The 12166-nt window shown below is 42.5% G+C and overlaps 1 protein-coding gene across 2 annotated transcripts in view; it reads left to right on the plus strand.

Moving 5' to 3' along the window:
- LOC121703124 (ATP-binding cassette sub-family C member 4-like) overlaps positions 1-12166 on the plus strand; it is a 44952-nt gene that overhangs the window by 4313 nt on the left and 28473 nt on the right. For both annotated transcript variants that reach the window (XM_042084233.1, XM_042084234.1), the window contains 12 exons: positions 508-757; positions 1211-1318; positions 1438-1527; positions 4736-4927; positions 5630-5724; positions 6076-6162; positions 7384-7480; positions 7576-7794; positions 8935-9066; positions 9198-9235; positions 10990-11090; positions 11705-11851. In XM_042084233.1, the coding sequence (XP_041940167.1) occupies positions 508-757; positions 1211-1318; positions 1438-1527; positions 4736-4927; positions 5630-5724; positions 6076-6162; positions 7384-7480; positions 7576-7794; positions 8935-9066; positions 9198-9235; positions 10990-11090; positions 11705-11851 (1556 nt within the window). The remainder of the gene's footprint in view (positions 1-507; positions 758-1210; positions 1319-1437; positions 1528-4735; positions 4928-5629; positions 5725-6075; positions 6163-7383; positions 7481-7575; positions 7795-8934; positions 9067-9197; positions 9236-10989; positions 11091-11704; positions 11852-12166) is intronic.

Genomic DNA, 12166 nt, shown 5'->3' on the forward strand with positions numbered 1-12166 from the left:
CCAATTTGCAAATGATGGTGAATAACTACTCATTGTGAGATGTATTATGTAATATCTTCATTCTAATTATGTTTCCCAAATTTGTAATGGTTTGCATGGATGAGAGAGAAGCAGGGTACGTTGTGCACCCGCCCATATCACTGTTGATAATGCACTTTTAAATAACATATAAACAACTTGCCATGGATTTCTGACCAGGTTTCCCTTTGTTAGTGGCGTAATGCGTTTTAGGTAGTGTACAACAGCGATTTTTAAACAATGCGTCAGACCCCTCCTTAGGTCATTAATTGCCACACCACTTGGCGCGTTACTCAAAAAAAGAGACGAGCATAGCGGAAAAAATCGAGTCTACGATAGGAATAAGCTTTGCGTTGTGATGGTTGTAGCCTTTCCGCCAGGTTTTGCATCACCAAAATAGGGCCCTTAGACTCATATGGGACAGACATGGAAGCAAACAGCTTTGGTTGACTAGCTGCTAACAGGTTAACACCTCTCTTTCTACCTTAGAAAAGAAATCTCCAACATCATGAGCAGTTCATACCTTCGAGCGCTGAACATGGCTGCCTTCTTTGTGGCAAGCAAGATCATTGTCTTCATCACCTTCGCCGTGTTCGTGTTGGTTGGGAACAAGATCTCAGCCAGCAGTGTGTTTGTGGCCATGTCCCTGTTTGGGGCGGTGAGGCTCACCATCACCCTGTTCTTCCCCTCAGCCATAGAGAAGGTGGCCGAGGCCCGCATCAGTGTCAAAAGGATCAAGGTCAAGTTTGATAGGGTCTTTTTGGTTTAGCTCAAGGGGACAGTTTTAATGCGACTATCATCATCATTAATGTAAAAATGTAAATTAAATGTAAATCAGGTTTCTCGGCCAAGTATACAAGGAATTTGGTCTCTGCATTTATCCCATCCGTGAATTAGTGAAACAGACACAGCACACAGTGTACACACATTGAGGTGAAGCACACACTAACCCGGAGCAGTGAGCTGCCTTGCTACAGCGGTGCTCGGGGAGCACTGAGGGGTTAGGTGCCTTGCTCAAGGGGACTTCAGCCGTTCCTACTGGTCAAGGATCGAACCGGCAACCTTCCGGTTACAAGCCCGAAGCCCTAACCAGTAGGCCATGACTGCCCCACAATGTATTGTGTCTTCCTTATTGTATTGTAATGTATTGTGTCTTCCTTATTGTATTGTAATGTATTGTGTCTTCCTTTAGACGTTTCTCCTCCTGGATGAAATTGGATACCAGAATCTGTGCCTGCCAGTAACTGACAAAAGGGAGTGCATGGTTGAGATTCAAGATTTAATTTGCTACTGGGACAAGGTACTCAATCTGTATGCTTCATTCTTCATTCATTACTAGTCATCTCACACCACCACACATGAACATTCTGTAGAAAAACGTGCCATTCATTTCCTCACCTTTGCATGCTTACTGTGAAGACACTGGATGCACCAACTCTTCAGAACATTTCTCTGTCTGTGAAGTCGGAGCAGCTCTTGGCCGTCATTGGACCTGTAGGAGCTGGAAAGGTCAGAGTCCACTTCCATTTCCCTCATCTGAGTCAATATATATGCAGAACCCATAATGGAAAGGAATGATGCTCTGATTTCATTCGTTGTTGTTGCATAGTGATTGTACTCTTTTGGGAACAGACATTTAGAAAGAGCCACCAAAAATGTTTGAAAGCTGTTCATAAAAGTAAGTGAAAGTTCCCATTTGACTTTCAAAGTAATGAAAGTGTCGCTCATTACATTTACTGAAAGCTTTAAATTGTATCTACTTTAAGGCCAGCATGAACGCTGGACTTGTAGATTGCTGGTGATCACACTTAAGGCAAGGTTAATGTTCTGTTAGTTCTAAAAGGCTGAAATTGCCTGCCCTTAATCTTCACCAAATCTGTTCGCTAGGCACCTTGCCACCACATTCCAGCAAACCTGTGCCCCTAACCTTTAGGTTTTGTCCTTTGCTCTTTCTGTTTGATGGTAATTTTGATACCATAGATTTAGTAGAGACTGGCAACCCTCCGGTTACAAGTCCGAAGCGCTAACCAGTAGGCCACGGCTCGCCCTCTTAATCAGACTCCCCCTTATGATCTGCAGCAAGGCTGCAAGATTATCCCCTTAGCTAAAATGTTGTCGCCTATAACACTGTGTCCTAGAGCTAAGTGCGTCATAGCATCAACAATTTGATAAATTCACTGCAGTGTTTCCCATACATTGACTAATCTGTGGCGGGGCGCCACGAAATAAAAGTCGGCCGCCACAGATGAATATTCTATGTTTAATTTAATTTAATTTAATTTAATTTAATTTAATTTAAGGTGCGCTTTTTACGCACGCAGCCTTTCCTTGCCCCGCCCCGCTCTCTCTCGTAGCCCGCTGCCCCACTCCTCTACTCCTCTGCATGTATATTTAACAAAATATTCACGATTGTTGAAGGATTGTTGTTGCCACATAGAAGCATTGCATAGAAGCCGTCTGGCTAAATTGCTATTAAATCCGCTTAGCATCGTGACCATGCTGCGCAAATTTGTTCAAAACTGCTGCATTGAAGTGAACTCTGCTACGGTCTTATCACAACATAGTAGGCTACATTGAAGAGACTAAACTAAGTTAAGTTATGAAATCAAGCAGTAGGCTATCTCAAAACTAACGTTAGAATACTGTTTGGATGTCGAATTTAGCATGCTTAGCCTACTTACAGCTGCTTGTCAATTTCGTTGAAGGGCTCATTTAATTGACTCTGACACTGAATGTTTGCAAAATCCCGATGTAAATGGAAAAGTGTTTTCCAAAATTCAAAAGTGCTTGTCCCAAGGAGAAGTACGAACCTTTATTTTAACTGTGTAGAAAACGTTATGAATTGCATCCACACATCAGCAGCCTTTCAACTGTGTTACAATTGCAAGGGTTCCCTCAAACGTCTTAAAGTAACAGGCACTCAATTAGACCTATAGACCTCTCCAGAATAAGTCCCGCCTCCGTAACTTCCGTATCCATCCAACTTCCGGGCGTCGATTGTCTATGGGAAATAACATGGCGTTTCGAAATATCATACCGGTAAAACATCTGTAGGTAGCGAAGTAAAAAAAGCTGGTGGGCAGATTGGCCTACACACATTGGCCCATCAAGTTTCCACTGGATTTTTTGATTGTCGGTGCCATTTAAGTAGTATATTATAGACTATACTACTTAAACGGCACCGAAAATCAAGAGTTCTCTCCAGGAGAGAAAGAATTAGACTTCAAACACTTAACAAAATCTTGGCTTCAGTTTAGTAAATCAAACAAGTTTGAATCCCAAGCAAAAACCCAAAAATAATTATCTTTTAGAGAGGAAGCAAAAAAACAATTCAATACAGTTACCAGTCAGATGCATCTTTCTTATGTGTATTCTCAGTTACAGTCTGTAACAGAAATGTGACCTTCATGCATATCAGCTGGCCAACACACACACACACACACTCTCACTCAAGCCTCATGTCGACTGACAGGATGGAAGACAAAGACAAAACGGACTTACAGTACTTTTTAGTTGCAACACATACAACACATAACATGTAGCCTAAAGTTTTAGACACATAATTTCTTTCTCCTAATTATTTTGTGGTATATTTGATTGGCTGACACACAATGTTAGCAGCACTGGGATGTTTTGAATAGGCGTCCTAACCTTTATCTTAGTTTGGCCCAACTAATGCTGCTGACCATGTGTGGCTGCCACAGACAGACAAACTGCCAAGTAAGTTAACTTTCCCTTAACAACGCAGATGAGGCGGAAGTTTTCTTAGATTCAAATAGCTTTGCAGCTCTGAAGAAACTATGCCAATTAGTAGTTCAAGCAGGGACAGGTTGACACTCAGACATGTTAGTATCAGAGAGTACCTTTAGCAAACAATTGCAAAGCACACATACACATAACCCATAGGTCAGAAACATACATAGACATACATGTTGAGACATAAACTGACTCATGTTCCTGATTGGTTACCTTAAAGTGACTGGTCTCAAAATTTGACAGATTTTCCAATTTAGCAAACCCAGTGATGGTGATCTCTCACCCAGACCCAGCATTGAACATCTGTAACTCTCCAGAGATTGACGTTGACGTAGGCCCTACCTGTGTGCGCACACAATTTGTTCCTTCTTTTACGGGGCCGGATAGCTGCTACAACAAACTATCACCCAAAACTGTCTATTCCGGACAGGAGCCCTACTCAACGCAATCTCCCTGGTCCATCTCACGTGACTACACTGAATCAGACTCTGATTAGTGGCGACATAGCTGCATCAGTAGCTATCTGCTCCGGATTGCCAGGTCACCACTAATCAGAGTCTGATTCAGTGTGGTCACGTGAGATGGGATGACCAACGGCATCTCCCGTCAGCCTGGAAGGATACTTAAACCCTAACTATTTCCTTGTCTAGTTAGAGCAGCTGATGGATCTTTAGGTGAAGTCATGCTGTCTCCCCCTTGATGCGCATCATTGTAAATAAACTCTGTTCCTAATTTTTCATACTATTGGTCTGACTGGGTCTCTATTAAATCTATGGTATCAAAATTACCATCATGTTTTACAGCTCAGTTCCTTATCATTCCCACCTCGGGGCACTTAAGAATGTCATTTCCAACAGCATTGTGTTGTTGTCCCACGACCACCTCCTCTATTATACGTACTGTACATACACAGGTCCGTTTGGATGACCATTCAGGCTCCTCTCTATCTGTCCATTTCCAGTCATCTCTGCTGAGCACCATTTTAGGAGAGCTTCCCCAGGACAGAGGGGTTGTCAAGGTGAAAGGGGAGCTGACGTACGCCTCCCAGCAGCCCTGGATTTTTCCGGGGACCATCAGGAGTAACATCCTATTCGGCAAGGAGCTCAACCCTCAGAAGTATGAAAGAGTCCTCCGAGCATGTGCTCTTAAGAGAGTAAGCGGCCTATGTCCTGTCATCACTTTTAGTCATGAGGCACAAGTGAGTGGAATGGGCTTGCCATGGGTTTGGAGTCTATTTATTGGCTAAGCACACAGCATCAACGGCTTGTGTTGGTTTTGCACACATGACGACTTCTTTTGATCTGCTCAGAGTGCTTATGCTTTTGAAACTCTGTATGTGTGTCCATTAAGGAGCACATGAGTGAAATGCCTGCTCTACTCCAAAAGGGATATTTTCATTAGGTTACACAGCTTAACATTTTTAACATAAACTAAATCAACTGTAGGTAGTTCTTTGTGAGCTAAACGTCATGCTTCAGTAAATTTATCTGATTGAACCAAATGTGCCTTTAACTTGATGCCCAAACTGTTATCAGTTCCTATTCAAATAGGCCTAAAGCTGACTTCTAGTCAACAGAGTCATTTGAATGCAAATAAGTTGAGGATTTGGCAAACTGCTGTGTCAGCTGGTTAACTACCGTACGGTACAACACATGCTCAGAAGCATTCTTCCATATTTCAATTAGTCTGGCCATACCTTAAAAACATTTAGGAGATGCAGAAGTGGACTCTTCTGATGTTGGCTGTATGGATAGCCACATGCATGCTTTAAATGTGGCCTCCTTGTTAATGTTTTATAAGCAATGTGCGGTATGAGAGAAGCATATTAATGAGTTCCTTCCATGACCTTTATCAGGACATGGAGCTCTTGCCAGATGGTGACCTGGAAGTGATTGGTGACCGAGGGGCCAATTTGAGCGGAGGTCAGAAGGCCCGTGTCAACCTCGCCAGGTGTGTTTTTCATGCCTGGGTTCGCCCAACCTGCATTCACCGTCAGGTTAGAGGTGTAGTTAATGCACCCAAGGTGATTCAGCAAATAATGCCCAAAATCAAAATGATCTTTCATCTGAGTAAATTACCAAGTAATACACAACAGTTGAAACATCCACGCTAGGGTTTCATTAACTTCCCACTTCCATTCAGTCAATTGGCCCCTGCTGTTATCCAAAGAGACCTCAGACCCCTCTTATAGCTTGGAACATGTACTGTTTGAACCAGAGCTTCTTGGCAGACAGCAAACACCTCTATGTGTTTGATAAAGATGTAGCTGGGGGAGCTCTTATCTGCTGTTGTGTATTACAGGGCTGTCTATCAGGATGCTGATATCTACCTGCTGGATGATCCGCTCAGTGCAGTAGACGCAGAGGTGGGGAAACATCTGTTTGAACAGTAAGTGAATTGCAGGGGCTCAAACTCATTTTGGTTGTTGTTTGTTTTTACACCATTAAAGGGTAGCATTTGACACCATTAAGGTAGCTTATTGCTTTATGTACAGTATATTACGTACAGTGCAACCGGAAAGTATTCAGACCCTTTCAAGTTTTCCACATTTTGTTATGTTTCAGGCTCATCTTAAAATGGAGTCAGTTCATTTTTTTCTCTCATAAATCTACACACAATACTCCAACACACTTCGAGTGAAGGATGAGAGAAGCGTAAAGAAGGACAAACATCAATGCAGCACTTCACCAATTAGGCCTTTATGGTAGAGTGAACAGATGAAGGCCAGGAGTTTGTCAAAAAGCACCTGAACGACTCTCAGACCATGACAAGTAAAATCATTTAGTCAGATGAAACAACGACTGAACTATTTGCCCACAATAGTGTGTGGAACAAACCAGGCACTAAGCTGCACTGATGTTTGTCCTTATTTATGCTTCTCTCATCTTCTCAAAGGAACTCTGAATCTCATTCATAGTGACCATTGGGTCCTTGGTTACCTGTCTGACCAAAGCCCTTTGTTCCGGATTACTCAGTTTGGCTGAGCGGCCAGATCTAAGAAGACTGTTAGTTGTTCCAAACTTTTCCAGTTGAGAATAATGGAGGCTACTGTGCTCTTGGGCACTTTCAATGCTGCAGATTTTTTTTGTATCCTTGCCCAGATCTGTCTTCACACAACCCTGTCTCGCAGGTCTACGGACAATTGTCTCGACCTTGTGCATACATCATCAACCATGAGACCGTATATAAAGAGATGTCTACCTCTCCAAATAATGGGCAATGAATTAATTTAGGCACAGGTGGACTCTAATCAAGTTGTAGAAGCATCTCAAAGACCATTGATAGAAGTAGGATGCACCAGAGCTCAATTGCAAGTGTCATAACAAAGGGTCTGGATACTTATGTTAATTGAATATTTCAGACTTTTATTTTTTATAAATTTACAAAAAAACTCCAAACACCTGACTTTTTTGTGGAGTGTTGGAGCATTGTGTGTAGACTGATGAGAAAAAAATTGAATTGAATTGAATTGAATCCATTTCAAGATGAGTCTGAAATATAGCAAAATGTGGAAAACTTGAAAGGGATGAATACTTTCCGGTTGCACTGTAAGTGCATTCTGTGAATGTGTACTTACCTAAGACTGTGGTTTGCTTGTTTTCTGATCAGGTGCATTTGTGGCCTGCTCAAGAAGAAGCCTCGCATCCTGGTCACCCACCAGCTGCAGTATCTGAAGGCTGCTGACCAAATCCTGGTCCTGAAGGAGGTGCGTGGTGCACCATTCAGTCTCCTCCTCATGACAGTGATCAGCTGCTGGCTCTGTGTTTACATCATCTTCATCTTCGTCTTCATCTTCTTCAGGGTCACATGGTGGCTCGTGGCACCTTCTCCGAGCTGGTGAACTCTGGTCTGGACTTCACCACGCTCTTGAAGAGAGAGGAAGAGGACGAGCCGCAGAGTCCTGATCCCACCCATGAAACACTGGGCCCTTCTCTGGCCAACCGCACTCTCTCCCAGAGCTCTATGCCCTCCCACTGCTCCTCCATGCTGTCAGTGATGGACGCCACTGAGCAGGGCCTGGTGGGTACTGGAGGTGGTGGAGTTGAGAAGTTCAGACTGAATGCCACTGACTACTCTTCTGACTGTTCCTCTGTGTTTGTTTTGTTTGCTTTTGACATACTCAGGATGGTCGTAAGCTCCAATTTGCGAACGGAAGTGATCAGGCAGGTGTTTTGTGTATAGGAGTGAGTTACTGATTGTCATTATTTAGGTGTACACAGGGAAAGCATAGTGGCAGAGAATAGAACATGGCTGTCTGTCTACTCAAGGTGGAAATGACACAGTAACAAATTAACAGCATAAACAAAATGTAAATAAGGCTTCAAATATTCTTGTAAACATAGAATCTGACGTACATGACTGGAATATTACTTTTTCTAGAAAACTCACACTGGGTACTGCTAACATTACTAACTCACACTACTAACATTAATATACTGTAGGTCCAAGATCTTGAGGAATTGGAACTTAGTTCACCACAAGGGGGCAGTAGCTTTTCATTTACTGTTTTTCTAGACAGCCGTGAGCTTGTGGAATTCTCTATATGATGGTGGGCAGTATCTTTGTTAAAGGGACACCAGGCAACATTTTCGTGTTAATTACTCATCTTCGTAAGTCGGTATATGGTTAAATGACTCATTACAGGGCGAATGAAGACTCTCTCGCCCGCCCCTACTGCCTGTAAGAAGAATATCCCGCTTGCAAGTTCAGTGTATCGTACTCGCTGACCGTAGCAGGATCAGTTTACATCCTGCATCCACAGCAGAGAGGCAGGCTAACCAAACGCTAGCGATTGTTGCAAACGTGTGTAAAATGGCAGAGCCGGCGAAGAAGCAGCGAAAACCCTTGACTGAAGATGCAAAGAAAAGGAAAAGAGCTTCAGAACAGAGCAAGGGGGAGTTTCGTAGAGAGAAAAAGCATCAGGCTTGCCTGGTGTCCCTTTAAGGCAGCGTTTACCTTACTGTCCGAGATTAGTCAAAATCATGTTGCACTGTTGTTTAAATCAGTCATATCCTATTATACTAAGGTCATAAATTATGCAGTCTCCATTTAAAAAAAAAGTTTTTTCTGCAAATGCTGTGCCACAAATCAAAATGTAACATTGTTATTACATATAATTACAGAGTGTTTGTTTAGCAATTCATGTATGCATTTTCACAGGTTGAGCGCACAGCAGCAGAGGAGAGTCGTACTGAGGGGACTGTAGCCTTTGGCCTGTATGGGAAGTACTACAGGGCAGGTGCCAATGTGTTCATGCTTTTGGTCCTTGTCCTGCTCAATCTGCTAGCACATGTAAGTGGATGCAGTCTTTTATTTGGTTTTGTATAATCAGCACTAATAAATACGGTAATCATATCAAATAATCATAAATGTGAAACCAATATAACTGTTCTTTATGACTTATTTCAGTCTTTTCTCTACAGATTTCATATATACTTCAAGATTGGTGGCTGGCATATTGGTAAGAACCACTTGTTTACTGAAGTATTGCATATAGCATTATTTGTTTGTTCAATTTGTAAAAAGCCCTTAAAGAAACATCAAGATGCATTTGTCGAGTTTAGTCATGATAACTCCAATATAAGTTCTTTTATGCCCTGAGAACTGACATATTCAACCTGAGGTCAAGTAAACTTTATTGGACATTAGCCTGTTTTGCACCAGAGGGATTTTTGCAGTTCCTAGAACATAACGTTCCTTTAACCCCTTTTTTCGCAGTTTCGCTCCAGACGGATTTGGGGATTATTAAGTTCCTCTGACCAAAGTTCCTGTAACTCTTTCAGCTCCTTCTTCAGGGCAGGGTCTTTACCCTTTTCGGTATAGGTACCCTTAGTGACCTAGTTCTACGTGATTGGTCAAACTCATAAGCCAAACCTATTGTCAAACCGTGCTGTCTTTAATTTATTTAACCATAATGTCTGCTACGCAAACGATGCATCACTTTCTGTTGCAATTTGCCTGAATGCACACGAATACAACTCGCTAAGGTTAGAGCTAGATAAACTTCTTCATTGTGTCAGTTTAATTTGCCCTGTCCTTGATCTCTGTTAATTAATGTCTATCATTCAAGGGGCTGGGACATGGAAAAGCAGTTTAAGAAATAGGGTTCATGGTGAGTTTTGCCATGTTAACCAATGGAGACTGACGGGCTGTGGGTAGTAAAGGACACTTAATTGGATGTGCAGTGGCCTAACCTAACATTTTGCATGGTAGAAACATTATATAAATGGGAACACTTACTGTTATAGCTATAGAAATAGCAGAATCATCCATATGCATGATATTTGATATGCTTCACAATGACGGCAAAGAGTTGTTATTAGACTCACTAAGGCATATAGCCCAACAGCAATCTATCTAAAATAAAACATTTTGAAAGTACCATTCATGATTTGTTGTAAAATATTGAAGTTGTGGGAAGTTTATGGCTAACTAACGGGATGAACAAAAAGAATCCCTCAAAAAATCAGATGTAATTGCACACATTTTAGGACAACGGACAGTTTCCTTGTTTCTCCAACACTTACATGACACCATGTTCATCATAATCTGTAACTTAGCTTACTTACCTATCGGCAACAATTCCACTAAAATACAAGATGTTATTTAATATTTCAGTGACAATAAAATCAAACATCAATGAGCTCTCCGGAATAAATCCATTTTCCAAATGGATCTGATGACTAACTTTAGGATTCTGTTAACCAGCATGCTTGCTAGTTCTATCACAGCTGTTTTCCACAGCAAATTGTGTGCAGCATCAGGACTTGAAGCGACAGTAGATAGTGAGGGTTATTGGAATAATTTCAGAATGTGGGCTAGTTATTTAATTTACTCACATTTGGCGAGGCGAGTGGGTGCCTATTTTAAACCCTGTAGCAAGTGACAACGCTATAAACACCGTTGCCGTGTCACTCCTTACACCCTCCTTCAGTACCAGTTCCTAAGGTCACTTGGCCAGTGCGAATGCAAATGAGAAAACGGTTTTGGGGGAGAGTAGTTAGTACTTAAACTGATTTAGAAGTGGACTGTTCCTATAACTAAGTTGCTGTAGCTACTTGGTCCGTAAGAGTCTTTTGAATATCCTTTTTCTGTGGACTTTGTTATAATGGTTAACCTTGTAGCTCTCCAGCTGAACGTCTGTGCTCACCTCTTTTGTGTACGGCGGGAATGTTTATTTGTCCTTGTGCGTGTGATTGCTTCCCCCCCTGGCAGGGCCTCCGAGCAGGAGCATCTCAATGTCACGCAGCACATCCTCAATGGCCACAATGCCTCGCAGCAGCTGGACCTTGACCTCTACTTGGGTGTTTACGCAGGTGAGGCAGAGGGAGCCTTTGTGCATCTCCGAGGCTCCAAAATCCCGAGCATTCAGTGAGCTCATCCAGCGCTCTGGCCTGGGCCCAGGGCCTTCAAGGCCCACTGTCTATCATGTATGCCTGGGCCTCAGCTGTAGCGAAAGATAGCAGCGCTTTTCTTTTCTGCCCGTATTGGCTTGCTCTAAGGTCTGTTGCTATTGTCCTCCACACTGACTCCTCACCTTTCCAATTTTCATGGGCCTTTTCTTCTCGGAACGCTCGCGGCCCATTCTTTACCTTCAGCAGCTTGGGCTTCAAAAGAGCGGTTCAGCACAGAGAGAGAGATTAAGAACAGTGTCCTCCCCCTCCACACACACAAACACACACACACATACTGTACACACACACACACACACACACACACACACACACACACACACACACCTGCTTCTGTATTTGTGGCTGGACACTCCAGTAAAGGGAGTGAAAGGGCTGATGTGTTTGGAACATGTCCAGCTGAATGGTTGAGTTTCTTATGTGTCTCCTGAGATTCAAATGCATGTTTGGGTGTTGTTTGGGAGTCTGATGTGTGGTGTGTGTGTGTGTGTGTGTGTGTGTGTGTGTTTTGGTGTCAGGTTTGACAGGAGCCGCCGTGCTGTTTGGTTTCCTGCGCAGCATGGTCTTCTTCAACGTCCTGGTGCGGGCGGCCCAGAGGCTGCACGACCGCATGTTCTCCAGCATCCTGTGCGCCCCCGTGCTCTTCTTTGATGTCAATCCTATTGGTGAGGCCCACTGCACCAAACACGCCAACACTCAAGAGATGAGTTTAAAAAACTAAAAGTAAAAAAATATTTTATGGAGTACAGTCAGAACAATTTATGTTACTGCGTTATTAAGTATACAACATTGTTATTGCAGCAGCAATATTTAGTATTTTTTATTCATTTTGCTATATTATTTGAATGATTATGGAAATGGATAAAACTATAAATCTTATTTGCCTAACCCACTGTATAAGGAGGTGGATTTTAATCATGAGTTAATAGTGAGATCTAGTGTCATATATATATATTTTTTTTTTTTTAACCATCCTCATA

This window comes from Alosa sapidissima, chromosome 2 (assembly GCF_018492685.1).
Source record: "Alosa sapidissima isolate fAloSap1 chromosome 2, fAloSap1.pri, whole genome shotgun sequence".
NCBI lineage: Eukaryota > Metazoa > Chordata > Actinopteri > Clupeiformes > Clupeidae > Alosa > Alosa sapidissima.